Source organism: Notolepis coatsorum (genome assembly GCF_963971535.1).
Source record: "Notolepis coatsorum genome assembly, chromosome: 18".
NCBI lineage: Eukaryota > Metazoa > Chordata > Actinopteri > Aulopiformes > Paralepididae > Notolepis > Notolepis coatsorum.
Window position 1 is genome coordinate 62,407,811 of NC_140182.1, and position 22,931 is coordinate 62,430,741.

Genomic DNA, 22,931 nt, shown 5'->3' on the forward strand with positions numbered 1-22,931 from the left:
AATCCCCCCAAATCTTTCAGAATGTATACAATAGGCTGTGCGTTCTTCCTCTTCATCCTGTATTTCAATGGCATTGCATGTACTTTCCGGGGCATTTTGCCACAAGCCCTTGTTAATTCCCTGCCCTGGCCTAAACCAGTAAATATGGCTCTCTTAAATAAGCAAGCAATGGCCCATTATATACTGTACCTCTGACATGGGTGTCCCCCAGAAGTCATTATGGAAGAGGTTCCGAAGAGGGGTGGAGGGACGCAGGTCTTTATTATCAAGTATTGCGGAGACATCGTCAAACACAAAGCCGCATGACAAACTGTTCCAGTAACATCCCACCACCAGTCCAGTCAAAAGCAAGATCTCCTTCCATGACACGACAGCCATCGCAAACGAAAGGCTTCATTGATCACTGTCCAGAAAGGAAAAAAAATTGCAGGAGCAGCATAATTAAGTCACTTATATTCAAACAAATTCATATAGATGCAGACTAAAATCTGAAACTTTCATGTAATTTCTTCAAACATTTTGAAGAAATTATATTTTTATCGACAGCTATTTAAATTATTCCTAATCATTTTCTGAATATATCCAGGACAGAAAAATGTCAAACCTGTCTATTTGCATTTGTATAGTTTGATTGATTGATTGAAAACTGTATTAACAGATTGCAAAATGGGTACAGTACAGTACAGCTCAATACATACAATTGTTAAGGTGATGCAGACCAGAGAAAGACTTTCGTCTTGTTTACATCAGGGTCCCCCATTTTCAATTCATCATAAAGTCCCAAAGGCTTTTACAAAACTCTGCCATCCACGTAGCCTTATTCTGTCTGACTGGATTCAAAGGACAGAGTCAACAACTGGGTTACTTACAATACATGCAGGTTAAGTAGCTGGTTAAGTAATGCTTTGTGTTAACGTTATAAAGGTGGAAAATAGTCCAGCACGGCTGTGGTGACATCTGCGTGTTGCCAAAGAAAGCGTCACTCAGTGGCACATCTGCAAGAGGTAGTAGCAATAAACTGCTAGTCCAAAACTCAAATTACCTATGTAGCCTGGCATTCGTCAACCAAAAAGCATCCGCTAGGTCCTTATGACTGGTCAAAGTAACGTAGCGTTAACATTAGCACTTGCTAGCTGGCTAACGTTAGCAAAGTAGCTTTTTCGCTTTTAATTTCGCAATGAACCCTCTACAGTATATTTGAGCTAACCGAGCTTGTAATGGCAAAGGTAATGTCAGCAAACATCTATTCAAATGTAAAAGTTGTAATGTATAGAAACATACGTTAGTGTTCAATTCAGCGAGCGACATTCCACTTAATGCATGCTAGTTGGCAAATCACATTTCAACAAACAACCACTTCCGGTGCAGAGTTGAACAGTTATCTAAACTGCTGCTTAGCGAACGTTAGTATATATAATAATGCAGCTTATTTGCTGTGTCATTCAATTGCTAAATGCTTTATGCTATAGTTACTGTGCGACGATATTTTTGGTAATGTTAAACCAAATGTAGTATCTTCTAGTAGCTATGGTAGCTAGTACCTGTAGCGATGTGCTTGCATTTACAGCAGTTATTCACAACATAGTCGTAAAGCGGTGGCACGGCACGAGATGCTTTACGATTGTTGTCAATGGTAACCTAGCAGCCAGCCAAAGCATAAAACCAATAGATCATTGAGGCAAGATGCAGACGTTAGATAATAATCCACCAAATGCGGTGATTGACTAATGTTACTTAGCAAGGTTATAGACGCGTTAATGGGAAAACAGCCCATGCAATAAGTTCATTCACGAGCTGTGTATAACGTACTATAAGTTAACGTAGCTAAAGTGAAACTAGAATTATAGCAACTAGCTAACGTTAACAATGTTATGGGGGGAAAGAAACAGTTGCCACAGTAGTATATAATAAATGAGTATATGTGACCCTTCCTCCCAAGTTACAAACACTGTCAAGATGCCTGGTGTTCTTGACTGGGATGAAGTGATGAGGGCTGACCCGGCGGCGCTTCCCGACAGTGAAGAAAAACAAGCGGAGATCTTCGACATGCTCCTGAGGGTAATTGACGCCATTGGCATTGCATTACGAATATCGAATTCTGCTCGTTTCCATTAAACGTTAGTTGGACCCAAGTAGGACGACCCTGCCACTGCATTTCCCACACAGGTTCTTGGGATAATTATGTTTGTGGTGGTGGTAGGTCGGGCCAGTTTTCACAGTTGCATGGAAAAATAAGTGCATTTTCTGGTGTTTTGATTGTCTGACAAGAAATCTGGACAGGAAGCACATTAGTAGCAAGTTAGTTCAAGACTCCCTAAAAACTTGGCATCTCACCTTTACCTTAACTCTAACCGTAACCTCATTGGACCTCACGCCTCACCATAACACTACAGCCCATTTAGGGCGGCTACGTGGCGTAGTGGGCAAGGCGCTCGCCACGAAATGCTGGAGACGCTGGGCTTGCCTGTTCGAGCCCAGCGCTCCACATTTGCTTTCAGTTTAGCTGGTCGTCCGTACTAATACACATTGGCCGTATTAGGGGGTGGGAAACTGATGGGTGGGGATCGGGCGTTGTGGACAGCGACTCCTACAGGTCGGTTGGTGAGCCTGCGCAGTAGAATCAGGAAGTGTCGGGGGCAGCGTGAGCCTCCCACGCGTTACTCCTCGCCACTGAGAGATCGAGCTGCGCAGGTGAAAAGATGCGACTGCTGTTACCTCAAGTACCGGAGGGGACTTGTGCTATGTATGACTTAGTCCACATTGCAGCCAGCTTGTGGGAGGCAAGAAACAGCGTCCGTGATAGGGGAGGGTTGAATTGGATGATACGAAATTGGGATGGGAGAAAATATAGAAAATGGGAGAAAAAGTGGATAAAAAAAAAAACACTACAGCCCATTTGATGCAATAGTATCTAGCTGCAGAACCACAGCACCAGCAGGCTGGGGTCCCACAGGCTGAGGTCCCGCAGGCTGAGGTCCCGCACGCTTCCATTGGCTGATTTGGGTCACGTGACCGTCCCACCCAATGGCTGAATTGGAGTGTTGCACTGCGGGCATTGGCTGATTTGGGTCACAGTTTCACAGGCTTCTGTTGCGACATGTTGATATTGTCGTAATGTTTGTCTATAAAATGCTCCAGCTGAAACAGCTGTTCAGAAGGATCCAGTGTGCTATCCCTGTGCGGTATTTCAGTACAAGAAATGCACCTCTACACAGTTAAACAGTTAAACTGGCCTGATGGTGTAGCCTGGGCCTGGCCTGATGGTGAATCCTGGACCTGGCCTGATGGTGATAGCTGGGCTGGTGATGCCTGGGCCTGGCCTGATGGTGAAGCCTGGACCTGGCCTGATGGTGGTAGCTGGGCTGGTGATGCCTGGGCCTGGCCTGATGGTGAAGCCTGGGCCTAGCCTGTCAATCAGGGCCTGTGGCGGTCACTTGTACCCATTCTGCAATCTGTTAATAAAGTTTTCAATCAATCAATCCCGCAGTGCAACGTGACCCAAATCAGCCAATGCCCACAGTGCAACACTCCAATTCAGCCATTGGGTGGGACGGTCACGTGACCCAAATCAGCCAATGGAAGCGTGCAGGACCTCAGCCTGCGGGACCCCAGCCTGCTCGTGCTGTGGTTCTGCAGCTGGATGCATCTCATTTGATGTGGTGCATGATGCCCATATGAGATGACACATTTTGAGCGAGTCCCAGTTAGGATCAGGGTAGCACTACACTGTTCATTCATTCCCATCTAAGGACCACCCTTACCAGTAAAATCCCCTGATCATGAGTCCCTCTTCGTCCCTCCACAAAACTATGACCTGTTGCCTCTAGCAGACTGGCACATAAACCATTTACATTTACATTTTGTCATTCAACTGACGCTTTTATCCAAAGCGACTTACAGATTGTAGATGGATCCCGATGTCCATCAAATCTGCCCCCTCCATCGAGTCTTTTAAATCTAAACTCAAAACTCATCTATACTCCCTAGCCTTCCCTGACTCACTCTGACTCTTGCCTTGTTTGTTTTGACGTGTTGTTCTGTTTCTTTGTCTGTCCGTTGGTTGTTTATATTTTCTGTTTATTTGATGCTTTAGGAGCACGTTTTCTTTCTTTTTTTTAAGCTATGCGACTCACTGTGAAGCACTTTGGTTGACAAGTGTCATGTCTAAATGTGCTATACAAATAAATGTGATTAATTGATTGATTGATTGTGAACAACAAGTCAGCAGGAGGGGTACATCTCTGGCAGCTAAGGGTCAGTGGCATTGTTTGTCAAAGTGTTGAACTTGAGTGTTATACTCTGAGTGCATAGTAGTATAGACATATTAGACGCGACAGTGACTCATGAGATAGAGTGGTCATCTGGTAATCGGAAGGTTCCCGGTTCGATTCCCACTCCTCCCGGGCAGCATGTCGATTTATCCTTAAGCAAGACGCTTAACCCCTAATTGCTCCCAATGAGCAGGTTGGCACCTTGCATGGTTGCCTCCGCTGTCGGTGTGTTGTGAGTGAATGGGTGAATGTGAGGAACACAAATTGTAAAGCGCTTTGGATAAAATAACTATATATGCACCATTTAGCATATTCGCATGATAGGTAGTAGTAGTAGTATAAATATCGTAGCATAGTAGTAAGGTACATAATAGTACAGACAATAATAAAGCAAATAAATCAACCAGCATTGGCTGTCTTGTTATAAAAAAACTAAATAAAATCATAGTGGCCTTGGTGTCAAAGAGATTTTCCTGAGAGATTTAATCAGCGATCCTATGAATGTAACTATATTTCCTGTGTTAACCTGGGTCCTTTGCAGGTGGAAGAATGGGAGCTGAAGGAGAAAACCCTGGAGAAAATGACTCAGCTCTTCAGAGTGTCTCAGGCTCTGCTGAAGGTGTTCTTTCAGATTTTCACCTTAATATTCAATTAGCATTGCATCTCAATATTCATAATATTATGATATCAGGGTTCCTACAACCATGGGGGAAAAAATGCAGTTATAGAATTTTAAAAGCATGTTTTCCAGGCTTGGAAATGCCAATGTCAAAGATATAAATATCCATATTCAAAATGTTACAGAAATGTCACGGAAATTCATATTGGCTAGCGGCTAGCCTATATTCTTTTGTAAAACTACGTTACGTTTATCTGCTGGTAGATGTACTGTAGTTACTTTTGAAGTAGCCTGATGATAATTCAAACAATACATTTTCTCATTCCACAAGTCCCAGGTGGTAGTTGTAGCTAACCAAAACAAAACATGGGGCATTCAAATTAGATAACAAAAATGTAACATTGATTGAACATAAATGCTTGGTTATGGAATTATGGAAAGGTCATGGAATTTGATCTGATAAAGTATGTTGTAACTGGTAGGAACCTCATGATGATCTGCACCCATGATGATCTAATAGTAGAACTAAAATTGTAAAGTGATTGACATTAGTGACATGTATGTTATTGTGGGGTGGGTACTGCATGACGATGTGTCATAGTTGCAACATAAGGGTTAGTTATTAGAGTTTGTTTTTAATTCTCCTTAGAAAAAGGATCAGGAAGTGTGTATGGCATATGACCTCATCGAAAAAACTGGCATCGATGAAGCAAAATCTGGTTAGTGAACACATTGATTTTGATCGTCAATGGATTTTAGCTAAAATGAGCAGCATGCAAATTGTACTAATATACTTTTGTTTTTGTAGAAAATGAATTTCATGCCAAGGTTTTAAAGTTGGAACAAGATCTAGAGGTGAGACTCGACGCCTTTTACCTTTTCATTTTCTTTCAATTCTGTTCCAATTTTACAATAGTGTTTAATAGCTCAATGATCATAGCCAAATACAAGGGTCTGACTTTGGGTTTTGATGTTTACAAGGACCTTGCACTCTTTTCTAAAATGTCTTGTTGTGGTTGCATGTAGCGCTTAAATATTAGACATTTTATAATGATAATTGTATGACAAATAATTGAGATTAGAGATCTGAATTGTCTCATTCGGCTTAAATCCAAAGTGCACACAGATCAGTGATGTTGCGTGTTGCTTTGCAACAAGGCCCATGTTGTTCATTGTGCTACATTGGGGCAAAGGAAGTTTGTGTCAGTGACCTTTGCTTTGCGCACACAGTAAAACAGCATCTAACTCTTCCACAATCTCTCCTGCACAGAGATTTATCCTATTTAACACACAGGTTGATCTGAAACTAAATAATGACTTAGACCTAAAACAATTATCTAGATTATTAGATTAGATTAGATGAAATTCAAATGTATTGTCATTATACGGCACAGGTACAGACTACAGTACAACGAAAAGAAGTGCAAATGTAGCAGTAAAGTGCAACAGCAATATACAATCTACAGGTGATTAAACTGGGTACATAAATATACAAATTAGTACTACTGAGTGTAGTGCTAATCATATGTATGTACAGAGTTGTAGTATAATATGTACAGTGATACAGGTGTAAAGACAGTATGGTAGTCATACTGGCCAGCAGCATAACTAGTAGAGTAGGATATGTACAGATATAGATATAGTATCTACAGATATGTAAAATTACTATGTGCAGGTAAATATAGGTGTCGATAGATATATGCGGTGAGAATAAGTATATATATATGGTATATACAGCATTTGTACATGCTATCATACTATGCTATGGGTTATATGCAGGTGTATAGTAAGTATATAGAAGGGTTATATGCAGACAAATATGTATATATATTATATACGCAGTAAACGTAGAAAATAAATGCAAATATAAATATGCTGTATATACATCACTGTTGTACATGCTATCATACAGAGTATGGGTAGACTATAGTATTAGGTGGGTAGTTAAGATTACTATGATTACAGTGTAGGGCAGTTGTAGACAGTGAAAGCAGTAGGTAGGTATAAATTGAGTATAGGCAACAGAGTTATTATGCAAAATTATTGCAATTATCTCATAGAATTGCGATCACACAATTAATGTAGCAGCCCTATTTGCAGGAAAGATGGACAAAGTGCAGTATCCCTCACATTTATTTTAAAATTGTGATAAAAAGCAATACTGATCACTAAATTGTATTCTTCTTTAACATAAATCATCTTATTGTACTCTATATCAAAATAGAATGAATCCTAATGCAGAGTCATTGTGTGGAATTTTCCCCCCTCGATTATCTCAAATTAATTTGAATATCTTAATCAACCATGCATTATTGTGCCAAAATCACATTTTATGTTGATGTTGTTGTTGGGATAATATGGCAACGCCAATACTTTTATCTGTAATGGGCCAATATCAGTGCACCCAAATATCACAGTTGTTGAGCCCTACCAAAACATTGCTCTGGGTTTTTTAATCATTTAATTGGACCACAGGTCACCGCAGCTCTTGCTGCTTGGTTCCTGGCAAAAGTGCCTACATGTTTATCCGACAGTAGAGTGAATCCCCAGATACAAAGGAGATTGGCTGCAGTGAACACTGAGACGATTAAGAAGATTAGCACTAATTCCTCGTGTGCTCACTGCAGTTTGTTGTGGTTGCATTTTTCTTTTTTTCTTATTTCCTTTTTTTGTGGTGTGGGGAGGGCACGTTTTCCTTCAGAAGTGGTTTCTTAAGAAGCATGGGGACATTCTCCGTCTGGAAACCCGCTACTTGGAGTGTACGCACGAGTTAGTGTTATTAACAGATGGAGATGAAGGGAGTGTAAGCGTTTTCTTGGGGGTGTGCCTTGTTTCCTGTCCAGATGGCCCAGCGCTCGGGCACAGGACGAGACACTCGCTTCATGCGAGATGAGCTGCGGCAACTCGAGGCGCAGTTGGAGCAGAGGGAGAAGGACTTCTCCCTGCTACAGAACGAGATGACCAAGGAGAAGAAATCCAACGAGGAGGTATGAGCTCACACCTCCTGTCGTCCCAAGTGCTCAGTGTGGATTCAACAACGCTACTGGTTATTTCACACTGGAAGGAGTTGAGCTACAGCAAAGCTACCCTCAAGATAAATATAGTTTGGTTAAATAACTGTTGAACTTCTATATCTTTGGACCACTTACCAACTTGATTATGCCAATTGTCTGAACAATGGGCCTAGTTGTATAAGAGCAGAATCTTCTTATTTATATGACCCATAAACTCTCTCTCTTAACACATTGAGTGCCACGCCCCTTCCTTGCCGTCCATTAACCCCATGTAAACGTAGTTGTAGTTTGTAGAGCTAAACATATATTTTATAGTATAGCTATGGGTCTACTAACGCCGTCGAGTCTCAGTGACTTGCTTCTGGTCAACGTGCAAAAAAACAGATCATTTTTTCATCCGTACATTTCCGTTTTGAATATGAATATAGTTTGGGTGCTTCTGAGTCATTCCTGGGAAAAGACGCGAAAACTGTTTTTGTGTAATTCAATAAACACGTCATTTTTCGCCTGATTATCGGATCTTCCTGAAATCAACGCTACATCATAATTATTATCCTTCCTCGTTCACGCATGCAATGTTGTTTAGACCGGCGCGCTGCCCTCCCCCCTCCTGCAACCCAACGGCAAACAGCCACACATACAGACACAGAGACAGCGTTGATCGGGGTAGAAATAAATATCAGATCAACACAAGCTTTATTTTTTTATTTTATTTTTATCATCTACTTTTTCTCCCATTTTCTATTTTTCTCCCATCCCAATTTCGTATTGTCCAATTCTACCCTCCCCTGTCTCGAACGCTGTTAGGCCATGCCTCCCACAGGCCGGCTGCAATGTGGACGAAGCCTTGCATCACGTGTCCCCTCCCGTACACGAGGAGGCAGCCGTCGCATCTTTTCACCTGCACAGTGCAATCTCTCAGCGGCGAGGGTCTGCGTGGGAGGGTCACGCCGCCCCCGTTGCTTCCTGATTCTGCTGCGCAGGCGCACCAACCGACCTGTAGGAGTCGCTGTCCACAACGTCCGATCCCCACCCACCAGCTCCCCACCCCTAACACTGCCAATTGCGTTAGTATGAACGACCAGCCAAGCTGGTAGCAATGCCGAGAGCTGGGCTCGAACCCAGCATATCCTGCATTAGTGGCGAGCGCCTTGCCCACTGCGCCACTTAGCTGCCCAACACAAGATTTCTTATATAATGTCCTTACCTGGTCTCTGATGTAATGCAAAAAAAATAATCCAAATATCTGATTGCCATTCCAGTTATCCACAGCGATCCTGTCTCTGACGTTGTTGGGCATTGCACTTCAACGGGCGGGCGGGGTCAGTAGTCAAAACCATCCCTACAAGCGTGTGTTTTGCCGGAGTGTTTAGGACCCGCCCCCACGCCGCAGCTCGGTAGAGAAAGGAAACTAACCCGTTTCTAACGGGGTGCAATAATGGCCGAAGGCGTTAGAGGCCGGTATAAGAGCGTCTGTCAGCTCAGACACATTCAGTATAGCATGCACAAGGTGCCCCGCTGAATTATGAATGGCAATAGCGAATAAAAGAAATACCGTGAGAAAAACGTAGATCTACGTTTCCGGCAACCAAAATGTTAAAGTTCCTGGTCCTTCCTTTTATAGACATAAAATAGTTTATAGTTCTTGTAGTTAGCTACACCTCAAAATGGCAAAAAGGTAATTAACAACTACAATCACTATTACATTTTTTTTTGAGGAAGAGCGAGCAAGAGCACATTGTATTGTATTGTATTGTATTTATTATTTTTATGTCTTTTAATCTACATTTATTTTGATTTAATTACTGGACTGTCATTATTGTTATTATTATTTCTGTCATTGTCCTGTGATTTATCATAGATTTTTACTGTTACTGTATTGTCTGTCTAGTTTTATGTTAAAAAAGGGGAAATAAAAAACATTTGTTAGTTGAACTACCAGCAAGCTACTGCTAAATGTAGTTAAACTAGATTCGAGATTCATCACATACATACACAAGACATATAGTGAAATGAAGGTGGCCATGCCCGCTTCGATTGTGCAAAAAATACAAATAATAATAGAATAAAATAGAATAGAAATAAAATAGACATGATAAAAGTATTAAGATAAAATACAAAAGTAATGAGTCCTATGTACACTATTATACTACTCTCAAACACTGGGATTCAGTATACAATAAGGCTTCATACGTATGTTTATGTCTTATTATCAACACATTGACCGCCAGCAGCAGGGGGCGCTGATTCCCCTTCAGTGCCAGGTCTTTATTCAATGGATATAGTTTTAGAATGCCAAACTTGCGAGTCCTAAAACTATATTTTATATTATAGCTATGGATCTAATAACGCCGTCGACTGTCAGTGAGTTGCTTCTGGTCAACATGCAAAAAACGGATTGTTTTTTCATCCGTACATTTCCGTTTTATACCGTTTTGAATATGAGTATAGTTTGAGTGATTCTGAGTAATTCCAGGAAAAGACGATAAAAAGGCATTTTAGTGTAATCCAGTTATCACGTTGTAATTTTTCGGCTGATTATCTAATCCCCCCCCACCACCGCAGCCAACGGTAAACAGCCACACACGGTCCACACAGATAGCTTTGATCGCGGAGAAAGAAATATCAGATCAACGCAAGATTTTATATATAGTGTTCTTACCTTGTCTCTGATGTAATGCAAAAAAAATAATCCAATTATCCGATCGCCATTCCAGTTGTCCACAGCGATCCTGTCCCCGACATTACCGAGCGTTACACATGGGCAGGCGGGGTTAGTGTTCCATGCCATCGTTGTAAAGGCCTGCCTCGCCTGAGTATTTAAACCCTGCCCCCACGGCTCAGATCGGCTCAGAAAACACACCAGACCGTTTCCAATGGAGTGCAATAGCTCCGCAAGGCAGTAATAATAATAATAATAATGGCTTGGACTTATATAGCGCTCTTCATGACACTCAGAGCGCTTCACAGAGTCCATTATTTGTTCATACACAGTCATACTGGTGGTGGTAAGCTACAATTGCAGCCAGAGCTGCCCTGAGGCAGACTCACGGAAGCGTGGCGAATAATCATCGCCTACGGCCCCTCCGACCACCACCAACATTCATTCACATGCATACACATTCATATGAGGCAAGTAGGTTAAGTGTCTTGCCCAAGGACACAACGGCGATGGACATGGGCTTGAGCGGGATACCAACCCTTCGATCATTGGACGACCCGCTCTACCCCTGAGCCAAAGCCGCCCCACAGTAGAGGGCGGTGTTGACCGTCTGCCAGCTCAGACACATTCACCAGGATCTGCAGAGGCTGCAGCCATGAATTATGAATAGATATAGCGAATAAAAGAAATAACGATCATAAAAACGAGTTAACTCGTTGACGTTATTCGATTGGCGGGCAATAACGAGTTAAATCGTTCTTGGCGCAGTTTGTGTTAACATCCCCATTAGCTGTCAAATGAATGACCGCTAGTCTTCCATGGGTCGTCACAAGAAAATAATACAACAGAATACAAATGCAGAGGGCGGCTGGGTAGCGCAGTTGAGAATGCACTCGCCTATCACCGCAGAGACTCTGGGATCGAATCCAGCTGTCAGCGGTACCTCCGGCTTGGTCAGTCGTCCCTACTAACACAATTGGTAGTGTTAGCGGGTGGGAAGCCGGTGGGGTATAGGTCCTGGTCGCGTGAATACTTTACCCAAGGCAGTTGTCCTTCCGCGTTCGGTTTGCGCGCCCTGATTGGCCTCTCAGCGCCCAATCGCGTTAGCCCTACTATCGCCTAACTACTCGCTCAATATACTACTATCACTCAAGTGCCGTGCATCAGCTTTCAGTTAACGTCGTATTGTTTTCGCCTCTCTATTAACGTAACACGCTATTCATATCAATCGACATCATATCAATATAAATAACGTATTGTTTTCATCTCTCACATCAATATAAATAACGTATTGTTTTCATCTCTCTATTAACGTAACACGCTATTCATATTAATCGACATCACATCAACCCAGCCTCCTCCAATGTACAGTTTCTACGTCAAATGTATATACACTCTTTTTCTGGACACTTTTTGTATCACAAACGGTACTGTATTTGCAAATCTGGTATGTCATAAATGTATAGATGTAGCAGTACTGTCTATCTGTATGTCGTGTGTGTCATTTAAGTTATGATGAATTGAAAATGGGGGACCCTGATGTAAACAAGACGAAAGTCTTTCTCTGGTCTGCATCCCCTTAACAATTGTATGTATTGAGCTGTACTGTACTGTACCCATTCTGCAATCTGTTAATAAACTTTTCAATCAATCAATCAATCAATATAAATAACGTATTGTTTTCATCTCTCTATATTAACGTTAGGCTGTAAAAATCTGTTCTATAGGCTATTATTTAGTCTAGTTTATTAGCCATAAAGCATTTAAAAATACTTTGATTAGTCTACATCAATAGCACATTGTCAAGGTTGACAGAATAATGTCTATAGTATATGATGCACGGCGGAGGCGAAAACAATACGAGGAAGTTGAACGCGATTGGGCGCGCAAACCGAACGCGGAAGGACAACTGCCTTGGGTAAAGTATTCACGCGTCCTGGTCGTAGTAAACTGCGGTTCCTACTGGTCGGTCTGGGCGCCTGTTCAGCAGGGAGGGGATCGGGGGGAAATAGCATGAACCTCTGCACGCGTTACATTCCCCCAGTGAGAGTCCTCGCTGTCGGGTGAAAAGAAGCGGCTGGCTGACTCCACATGTATCGGAGGAGGCATGTGGTAGTTCTACACCCTCCCTAGGCCGACAGTGGGACAATGCGCGCAACAACCAGGAAGGGAATTGGCATAACGAAATTGGGATGGGAGCAAAAAAAATATATACAGAAAAATGAAAAAAAAAATTATAATAATACAAATGCAGAATGTAATTCGTAATAGCATTAAAATAAAATAAAAAATAAGAAAGAAAGCGAGAGAACAGAAAGCATAAAGGAAATCAAAAATGTATATTCAACATTGAAGATACAATGGTCCGGGCGCACCACATACTGCCTCGCAGACCTATGCGGCCGTCCCGGGTTCGCCTCCCGCTCCCGGGCTGATTTGTCGCATGTCCTCCCCACATCTTCTCCTGTTCTCCCTCTCCTCTGTCGGTCTTGTATGACTAATAAAAAGCTGTAAAAATGCTAAAATATAGAATATATTAATATAAAATAAATCTTAAAAAAAAAAAGATACAATGGTCCATTCACATTCCCCCCCCAAAAAACTTGTATCTAAAAGGGTAACTGAAATGTATTAAAATAATAATAATAATAATAAAAAGAAGATACAATAAAATAAAAACATAACATAGACTCAGTATTGGTATTCGTGGATCCCTTAATGCGATGAATAGGGTTGGGTACGGTTCACATTTCAATCGATACTGGCAACTGTACCAGTTCCTGGAATTTGGTATCGGTATCCAGCGGTACCTTCTCTCTGTACTTAATTCGCTCTGTAATAACAAACATTTAAATTTTAGTTGTAAAAAGAAAAAAGTCCAAACTTCTCAATTTCAACATTGTTATTAATTTAGAACATTTAGTTGTTTATTGTTGTAACACACCACATAAAATAAATGGTATGATCATGATGATGTATGTTTGGCCATCCTCAGTAAATGTTATCAAACTCCTCTGACCTCGTCTGGTCTTTCTAAAGACCCAAGAGACGGGACGGTAATATATATTTTTGTGGAAAAGGCTCCCTCTTGTCTAGTATATTACACTCTTATACTAAACATGTAAAAGTACCGACATTTTGTACCGATTTGATCTAGCGTGAATCGGTACTCGGTAGTACTTACAAGTACTGAGTTCGGTACCCAACCCTAGCCAGGAAGGTGTCCTCATAGTCACTTCAGGCCTTGTTTCCACTAAAACTCTCCCTTGTGTCTCACAGCTGGTTGGACGAGTGGATGGTGCTGAGGATGAGAGCAGGAAGCTCAAACGAGAGGTTTGTGGCAACGAGCTCTTCTTCTTTGTCTTCTTCTCCTTCTCCTTCTTCTCCTTCTCCTTCTTCATCTTCTCCTTCTTTGTCTTCTTCTCATTCTTCTTCTTCATCTTCTTCTTCATCTTCTTTTACTTCTCTTTCTTCTTCTCCTTCTTTGTCTTCCTCTTCTCCTAATTTTTCTTCTCCTTATTCTTCCTCTTCTTCTTTTACTTCTCTTTCTTCTTCTCCTTCTTTGTCTTCTTCTTCTTCTCCTAATTTTTCTTCTCCTTATTCTTCCTCTTCTTCTTTTTCTTCTTTACTTTCTTCTTTTTCTTCTTCTTTTTCTTCTTCTTCTTCTTCTTCTTCTTCTTCTTCTTCTTCTTCTTCTTCTTCTTCTTCTTCTTCTTCTTCTTCTTCTTCTTCTTCTTCTTCTTCTTCTTCTTCTTCTTCTTCTTCTTCTTCTTCTTCTTCTTCTTCTTCTTCTTCTTCTTCTTCTTCTTCTTCATCATCATTGGGCCTCATGCATGAAGCGATATAAGAACATATTTTGTTCTTAACTAGCATTTCCTCTTACTTTGTTCTTACCTCGGATTCAGTAACGTTTTCTTATTGCTTTTTTTCTCAGGCAAGAACAAATTATAATAGTGGTCGAGAGCACTCTTACCGAAATAAGAAATTCTTACCCAGATGAGAAACATTTAAAAAAGCCTACCATTCATAATAATAATACATAAGATTTATATAGCGCTTTTCCTAATTCTCAAAGACACTTTACAAAACAAACAATATAATACAATAAAAAAAAAAATTTATATATATTTTCCCCCCTCCTTTTTTCCTCAGATTTTCTCCCATCCCAATGTTAGTCGTTATGCCAATTCCTAATCCCCTTCCTGGTCGCTGCGCACTTACCCCCCACAGTCGGTCTGGGAGAGTGGAGGCTATCACGTCCTTCCTCCGACACACGTCTAGCCAATCAACCGCTTCTTTTCACCTGGCAGCGCGGACTCTCACTGAGAGCGTGTAACGTGTGGAAGGATCACACTACCGCCCTTAGATCCTATCCGCGCTTAGCAGGCGCCCCGACCGAACTGTAGGAGTCGCTGTTTACAACGACCTGGACCCACCCCGCCAGCTTCTCCCACCCTCTAATACTGCCAATTGTATTAGTGTGAACAGCCAGCCAAGCTGGTGACAACCCCGGAGCTGTGAGCTGGATTCGAACAGGCGAATCCAGTGTCTCCGGGGTTGGTGACGAACCCAATCTCCGCTACGCCACCTGACCGCCCAATACAATACAGTTTTAGTAGATAAAATAAAAAAAAATATATAAAATGGTGAGAGAGGAAGGAGTTCATGGGTTGAAAGCAAACCATTGGTCAATTGCCCCCAAATACGACTTTATAAACCCATGCAGAACTTTTCAATAATTATTATTATAACTTATTGCATGCGTTCTGCTTCTGAAATGGATTATATATTGCTGTTAGAACAGTTAGATGCTGGCTGCCCAGGCCGTACGCATATAACGCATATTTACAACCTCTCCTCTCCTCTCCTCTCTTCTCTTCTCTGTATAGATGTAGCAGTACTGTATCTGTATGTCATGTATGTCATATATGTTATGATGAATTGAAAATGTGGGACCCTGATGTAAACAAGACGAAAGTCTTTCTCTGGTCTGCATCCCCTTAACAATTGTGTGTATTGAGCTGTACTGTATTGTACCCATTCTGCAATCTGTTAATACAATTTTCAATCAATCAATCACCATGCAGATTGATTGATTGAATGAAAGTTGCTCCGTGCAATCCATTCTTTGTGGATCTAGCCCCTAGTCTTTCTAACCTTTCTGATTCTGAGCAACGCCGTTGTCTGTCCACAAAATTATCCTTTTGATCTCACCTTGTCTGCTACTGTATGTGTCCTTTTGATTTCACTTTGTCTACTACTGTATGTGTCCTTTTGATTTCACTTTGTCTACTACTGTATGTGTCCTTTTGATTTCACCTTGTCTGCTACTGTACTCTTCCGATTCATAACTTTCTTTTTGTGTCTCTATTCCATCATCAAAGATAAAAAAGCTTAAGAAGAAGGTAAGAGATGTCAGTGTAGTGAGATCAAAAGTCAAAAGTAAATGTATTTCTGTAGATAGAATCTTAATAATAGTGGGGGATGAACACATACTATAGATTAGTTTGTGGATGGTTGGATACGTCGATTATTTCACTGTGTAGTAGTATCTAGTTGTATATCTGTACTACTCTGTGCGTGTGTGTGTTGACTGACAGGTTGACTGTTTCGGGGGAGGGGCAGATGGGCCATGGTGGGATGTACAACATGGTATGTGCATTAGGGCAGGGGTTCCCAAAGTCGGGGTCACGACCCACAGGAGGGTCGTGAGCCGCCGCGGGGGGGGGGGGGGGGTCGCCAGATGATTTCCAATTTTTTTTTTTTTTTTTTTTTTTTTTTTTTTAGTCAGGCCACTGAACTTAGAAGCAGGCCAGGACAGTGTTTCTAGTTGCAGCAGCGCAATAGTTAGATAACCTAGGTGGGGAACAACCAGGAGATCACTGCAACTCACACAAGTTGGAGAACACTCTCTCTCTCTCTCTCTCTTGCTCTCACACACACACACAAAAGGAGCCGCATGTGATTGGTGGAGGCGGGACCCTTACAAAAAACTGTTGTTGCTAATCATTGAAACATGCTAGCCTGTAATAATCCCCCCCAGAAAAATCTACTTTGCATTTGATATATTGCAAATATATGCCATCACACACACTGGCATTTAAAGGGTTAGAATTATACAATTAATATGTGGTGTTATGATCAGGGCTGAAGTTTAATAAAAGATTGTATTTGTTTCAATCTGACATTACAAAAAAACTGAAAATCCATCTAAATCAGTGTTGTTGCTAATCATACATATGCTAGCCTGTTTTTTAACAATAATTTGTGATGCCATCACAAACACTGGCATTTAAAGGATACAAATAAAAAAAATGCCTGCACCAGAATGCAGGAAATGAAGTCTTTGTAACAAGAAATGTCCTGGTGGGGGACCCCCAGACCCCCTGCTTAAAAAGTGGCCTGACTGGGGCTATATTTTGCAATATATTTCCTGGCCTGAATGATTTCCCCAGTCCGGCCCTGGTTAAAAGCCTCCAATGCTTATTAGTGTGTGTGCGTTTGAACGTGTGCATGTTTCAACCATACATTTCCATTAAGAAAATAAAATAAAAATGTTTTACCTCCTATAATAGTGGGGGTCGCGGCTCTCTGACACCGTTATTTTTGGGTCGCGACCTGAAAAGTTTGGGAACCCCTGCATTAGGGAATGGCCATACCTGTGCTGTGGGGATGTAGGGCTCGGGCAACATAGGGCTGGGGGAACATAGTGCTGGGGGAACATAGGCCTGAGGGAACATAGGGCTGAGGGAACATAGGGCTGGGGGAACATAGGGCTGGGGGAACATAGGGCTGGGGGAACATAGGGCTGGGGGAACATATGGCTGAGGGAACATAGGGCTGGGGGAACATAGGGCTGGGGGAACATAGGGCTGGGGGAACATAGGCCTGAGGGAACATAGGGCTGTGGGAACATAGGGCTGGAGGAACATACGGCTGGGGGAACATAGGCCTGAGGGAACATAGGCCTGAGGGAACATAGGCCTGAGGGAACATAGGGCTGGGGGAACATAGGCCTGGGGGAACATAGGGCTGTGAGAACATAGGCCTGGGGGAACATAGGTCTGAGGGAACATAGGGCTGTGGGAACATAGGGCTGAGGGAACGTAGGGCTGTGAGAACATAGGCCTGGGGGAACATAGGGCTGTGAGAACATAGGCCTGGGGAACATAGGGCTGAGGGAACGTAGGGCTGTGAGAACATAGGGCTGTGGGAACATAAGCATGAGGGAACATAGGGCTGGGGGAACATAGGCCTGAGGGAACATAGGGCTGGGGGAACATAGGCCTGAGGGAACATAGGGATGTGTGGGAACATAGGCCTGGGGGAACATAGGCATGAGGGAACATAGGTCTGGGGGAACATAGGGCTGGGGGAACATAGGGCTGGGGGAACATAGTGCTGGGGGAACATAGGGCTGGGGGAACATAGTGCTGGGGGAACATAGTGCTGGGGGAACATAGGGCTGGGGGAACATAGGCCTGGGAGCCCTCATGTTAGCTCACTGAGTCTGCTGGGATGTGCTCACCGTAGCACTTGCCCTGTGTGTATTTCTCCATCTCAGTATAATTTTTAGAAAGAATATTGTGTGTATCCAGACGAGTGTAGGGGGAGGTCCAGACGAGTAGGGGGAGATCCAGACGAGTGTAGGGGGAGGTCCAGGGGGAGGTCCAGACGAGTGTAGGGGGACATCCAGGGGGAGGTCCAGACGAGTGTAGGGGGAGATCCAGGGGGAGGTCCAGACAAGTGTAGGGGGAGATCCAGAGGACTGTAGGGGGAGGTCCAGACGAGTGCAGAGGCCTGCGTGGGGACAGTATATCTCAGGTGAGCCTGGGTGTTCCGACACCTCGTGTCACTCACAGGCCTGTCCTCCACCAGAACGAGCAGCTCCAGAAGGATGTGGACTTCTACCGAAAGCTGGGCCAGAAGCAGCCGCTAGCCTCCAGAGACGAGGGCGGAGAGACCCAGAGGAGGCTCAACTCGGCCAACCACCAGCTCTACCAGTGCATGGAGGACCTCCAGGTACTTAAGGATAGCTCCGGTATTATTATTATGTTAAGTTGCAGGCTAAACCAACTGATGGGGAGCTAAATGTTTTGGAATTGATGCAGTATTGCGCACGCTAGCTTCTGACATATATAATACATACCATAAAATACCATGCTGTAGTGACTACAGTATTGGTTCGTGTTCATCTTCTGACTATGTTGTGTAGTGGGAGGGAACTAATGATCTGGCACCGGGTGCCAGAGGGGACATCTATTTAGGTTGCACTGGTTGTTATTCATTCATGGCGGTGCTGGGATTCATGTACTGGTGTTCTTGTTTACTGACGTGGCTTTGTACATTAAAACAAGCATTACGTTACCTCCGTTTATTCCTCTTTCCTCCGGGCACTACACTGGTGACCCTGACGTGGATTTTTGTTACGGCGGATTGTGTACAATAATCAGCGACGAACATTCTTTCAAAATGTCCGGACGAGGAAGACGTTCTGGCCATCGGCAGCCATCACCGTCCCCTGTCAGGGAAGCGCAGGGTGCGCGCGCGCCCACGATCAAACTACCTGAGTTCTGGGAGGCGGCTCCGGCTGCATGGTTTGCTATTGTGGAGGCAAACTTCAACAAGAGCAACGTGGATGACGACGACGACCGGTACAACTACACGGTGGCAGTGTTGGGCAGCTCCACCGCAGCTCGAGTGGTGGGTTTTTTGTCTGATCCCCCGGCGACGGACAAATATGAGCGCCTCAAGACCCTACTGCTAGATACATTTGAACTGTCCGCTGCAGAGAGGGTGCGCCGCTTATTTTCTATGTCGGAATTGGGAGACGAGAGACCTTCTGCCCGCATGGAGAGGATGCTGAATCTGCTGGGGAGAGAAGACCCCATGATCCTCTTTACGGAGCTGTTCATGCGCACGCTGCCGGCACAAGTAAGGATGGCACTGGCTAACACCGACATCGTGGGCCCCCGCGCCCTGGCCAGGGAGGCGGACCGTTTCGTTTTGGCCATGCCTCAGCGGTCCACCGACCTGCTCGCTCCCGCGACCGCCCCGCCACCGGACCGTCGCAGGAGAGCGAGGGATGACGCCAGGCCTTCTGGTCAGCACGGTAACGCAGCGGGCCATTGCTTCTTCCATGCCACGTTTGGCGCCAAGGCCAGACGGTGCCGCTCACCCTGCACCTTCGGACCTACGGGAAACGGCGGGGCCGGCGCTCAGTAGTGGCCCTGAGCGCTGGCGTAACCAACAGGCTGCTCTTCATCCGAGACACCGCCTCTGGTCGCAGTTTCCTTTGCGACACGGGTGCCCAGTGGAGCATCATTCCGGCAGAGAGGTCGGATGTGGCAAAAGAAGAGCGCGGTCCGCAGTTGGCGGGCGCGGACGGCACGCCCATCCGCTCTTACGGCACAAGGGCGGTGGACGTATGCTTCGGAGGACAATGTTTTTCGTGGGATTTTGTCGTTGCGGCTGTCACGTTCCCCCTCCTTGGCGCGGATTTTCTGTGCGCCCACAACCTGCTGGTGGACGTGGGGAACAAGCGCCTGGTCAACTCGCAGACTTTCGCTTCCTTTGCATGTACGCAGGGGGAGGCCATCTACGGCGGGTGGTCCAATACACTCGCCGAAAGTGACCAGTACCTTCGGCTGCTCGCTGAGTTCCCCGACCTGGGCAAGCCCACTTTTTCCTCGCCCACGGTGAAACACGGGGTGGAGCACCACATTGAGACCAGTGGGCCGCCCCTCTACGCCAGGGCCAGACGCCTCAACCCGGAGAAGCTGGCCGTCGCCAGGGCGGAGTTTGCGCACATGGAGCGGGTGGGCATCGTTCGGCGCTCGAACAGCCCTTGGGCGTCTCCCCTGCACATCGTTCCTAAGTCAGACGGTGGGTGGCGCCCATGTGGGGACTACCGCCGCCTCAACGACGCGTCCAAGCCTGACCGCTACCCGGTCCCGCATGTCCAGGACTTTGCGGCGAACCTGGCAGGCAATCGCTTCTTCTCGAAAGTGGACCTGGTACGGGGGTACCATCAAGTGCCGGTGCACCCCGAGGACGTCCCCAAGACGGCCGTCGTCACGCCCTTTGGGCTTTTCGAGTTCTTGCGAATGCCGTTCGGCCTGAAGAACGCGGCGCAGACCTTCCAACGCCTCATGCACTCGGTGCTCCGGGACCTGCCATTCCTCTTCGTCTACTTGGACGACATCCTCGTAGCGAGCGCCACTGAGGAGGAGCACCTGTCCCACCTCCGAACCCTGTTCTCACGGCTCAGCCAGCATGGGCTGATCATCAACCTGGCGAAGTGTGAGTTCGGGCGGGGCGCCATCGACTTCCTCGGGCACCGGGTCTCCGCAGAGGGGGTGACCCCCCTCCCCTCGAAGGTGGAAGCTGTCGCCGCGTTTCCGCGCCCCCGCACAGTCAGCGAGCTCAAGGGGTTCATCGGGATGGTGACTTTTTATTATCGTTTCCTCCGCCACATCGCTCACATCCTGCGGCCTCTGTACGACGCCCAGAAGGGCAAGACGATGAAGCAGCCGGTGGACTGGACGGCGGAGCGGGTCAAGGCTTTTCAAGACACCAAGGAGGCCCTGGCCCGTGCGGCCATGTTGGCCCACCCCTCGCCCTCGGCGCCCACCGCTCTCACCACGGACGCCTCTGATTTTGCTGTGGGAGCGGTGTACGAGCAGTGGGTTGGGGACGCCTGGCAGCCGCTTGCCTTCTTCAGCCGCCAGCTGTCGCCCAGGGAACAGAGGTACAGCACGTTCGACAGGGAGCTCCTCGGGCTGTGGCTTGCTGTCAGGCACTTCCGTTTCTTGCTGGAGGGACGCGAGTTTACGGCCTACGTGGACCATAAGCCGCTCACGCACGCCATGTCCAAGGCGGCGGAGCCGTGGTCCGACCGCCAGCAGCGCCAGCTCGCCTACGTGTCCGAGTTCACCACGGACATCCAGCACGTTGCTGGGAAGTCCAACCAGGTGGCAGATTGTCTCTCCAGAGCGGTGGTCGGTGCGGTGCAGCTGGGTTTGGACTACGTCAGCATGGCTGCGGACCAGGCCGCCGATCCTGCCGTCCAAGCTCTCAAGTCGTCGGACACTGGACTGCGCCTGGAGGAGGTGGTGTTCGGTGACGCAGGGGCTACGCTCTTGTGCGACGTCTCCATGGGTCATCCACGGCCGGTGGTCCCCGCCAACTGGAGGCGCCCTGTCTTCGAGGCCATACACAGCTTGTCTCACCCTGGCAGGAAGCCGTCCTCGCGACTGGTGTCGGAGAAATTTGTGTGGCAGGGGCTCAAGAGGGATGTGAGAGCCTGGGTCGACACGTGCACCGCCTGCCAGCGCGCCAAGGTGCATCGGCACATCAAGGCCCCCCTGGAACAGTTCTCTGTGCCCGAGCGGCGGTTCGACCATGTCAACGTGGACCTGGTGGGACCGCTGCCCCCCTCGCACGGATACAACTACCTTTTCACCATGGTGGACAGGACGACTCGCTGGCCGGAGGCGGTCCCGCTCTCCTCAACGACGGCCCCCGACCTGGCCCGGGCATTCATCTCGGTGTGGGTCTCCCGCTACGGCACCCCGGCTGATCTCTCCTCTGACCGTGGCTCACAGTTCACTTCGGAACTGTGGGCGGCGGTGGCGGAGAGTCTGGGGGTCAAGCTCCACCGTACGACCGCCTACCATCCGCAGGCAAATGGGCTCTGCGAGCGTTTTCATCGCTCCATGAAGGCCGCCCTTCGAGCCAGCCTCACGGACGGCGACTGGCTGGACAAGCTCCCGTGGGTCATGCTGGGGCTCAGGACGGCGCCAAAGGAGGACCTCCAGTCGTCGTCGGCCGAGCTGGTTTTTGGACAACCGCTACGGGTCCCCGGTGACTTTATTCCCAGGTCGACAGAGCCCTGGTCTGCCGCTGCTCAGCGCGCCTCGCTGCTGGACAGCGCCAGGACTTTCGTCCCGGTCCCGACTACGCAGCATGGGGTCCCTACGTCGAGGGTGCCCCCGGAGCTGCACTCGGCGAGGTTCGTGTTCATCCGTCACGATGGCCACAGGACTCCGCTACGCCCTCCTTACGACGGACCCTTCCGCGTCATCGAGGCCAGGGCCAAGAACTTTGTGGTCGACGTGGGGGGTAGGCCTGAGTGTGTTTCCGTGGATCGCCTCAAGCCGGCACACTTGGACCTTGAACTGCCCCTGGACTTGGCCCTGCCGCCGCGCAGGGGCCGGCCCCCGGTCCTGCCTCCCCTGCCACGCCGGGGCCATTCCCCCCTGCGACCCCTCGGACCCCCCGCCGCTCGTGAGCGTCTGGTCACTGACCCCCATCCTGCTCGGCAGGAGGATGTGACGGACGCTGTCACACCCCCTCCCGCACCT

General features: G+C 46.4%; 2 protein-coding genes across 5 annotated transcripts in view; one reads left to right on the plus strand and one right to left on the minus strand.

Moving 5' to 3' along the window:
• tmtc3 (transmembrane O-mannosyltransferase targeting cadherins 3) overlaps positions 1-1,485 on the minus strand; it is a 241,361-nt gene extending 239,876 nt beyond the window's left edge. The window contains exons 1-2 of one of the 2 annotated variants that reach the window (XM_084334576.1): positions 1,282-1,485; positions 190-403 (exon numbers count right to left, since the gene is read on the minus strand). In XM_084334576.1, coding sequence (XP_084190702.1) covers positions 190-378 — 189 coding nt within the window. In that variant the 5' untranslated portion in view covers positions 379-403; positions 1,282-1,485. Of the gene's footprint in view, positions 1-189; positions 404-1,042; positions 1,159-1,281 lie in introns of those variants that run through there. The other variant, XM_084334577.1, reaches the window with a different exon arrangement.
• A 292-nt stretch (positions 1,486-1,777) lies between these two features.
• Positions 1,778-22,931, plus strand: part of cep290 (centrosomal protein 290) — a 192,500-nt gene continuing 171,346 nt past the window's right edge. For all 3 annotated transcript variants that reach the window (XM_084335330.1, XM_084335329.1, XM_084335331.1), the window contains exons 1-7: positions 1,778-2,058; positions 4,813-4,890; positions 5,540-5,609; positions 5,699-5,745; positions 7,734-7,877; positions 13,846-13,899; positions 18,445-18,588. In XM_084335330.1, the coding sequence (XP_084191456.1) occupies positions 1,912-2,058; positions 4,813-4,890; positions 5,540-5,609; positions 5,699-5,745; positions 7,734-7,877; positions 13,846-13,899; positions 18,445-18,588 (684 nt within the window). In that variant the 5' untranslated portion in view covers positions 1,778-1,911. The remainder of the gene's footprint in view (positions 2,059-4,812; positions 4,891-5,539; positions 5,610-5,698; positions 5,746-7,733; positions 7,878-13,845; positions 13,900-18,444; positions 18,589-22,931) is intronic.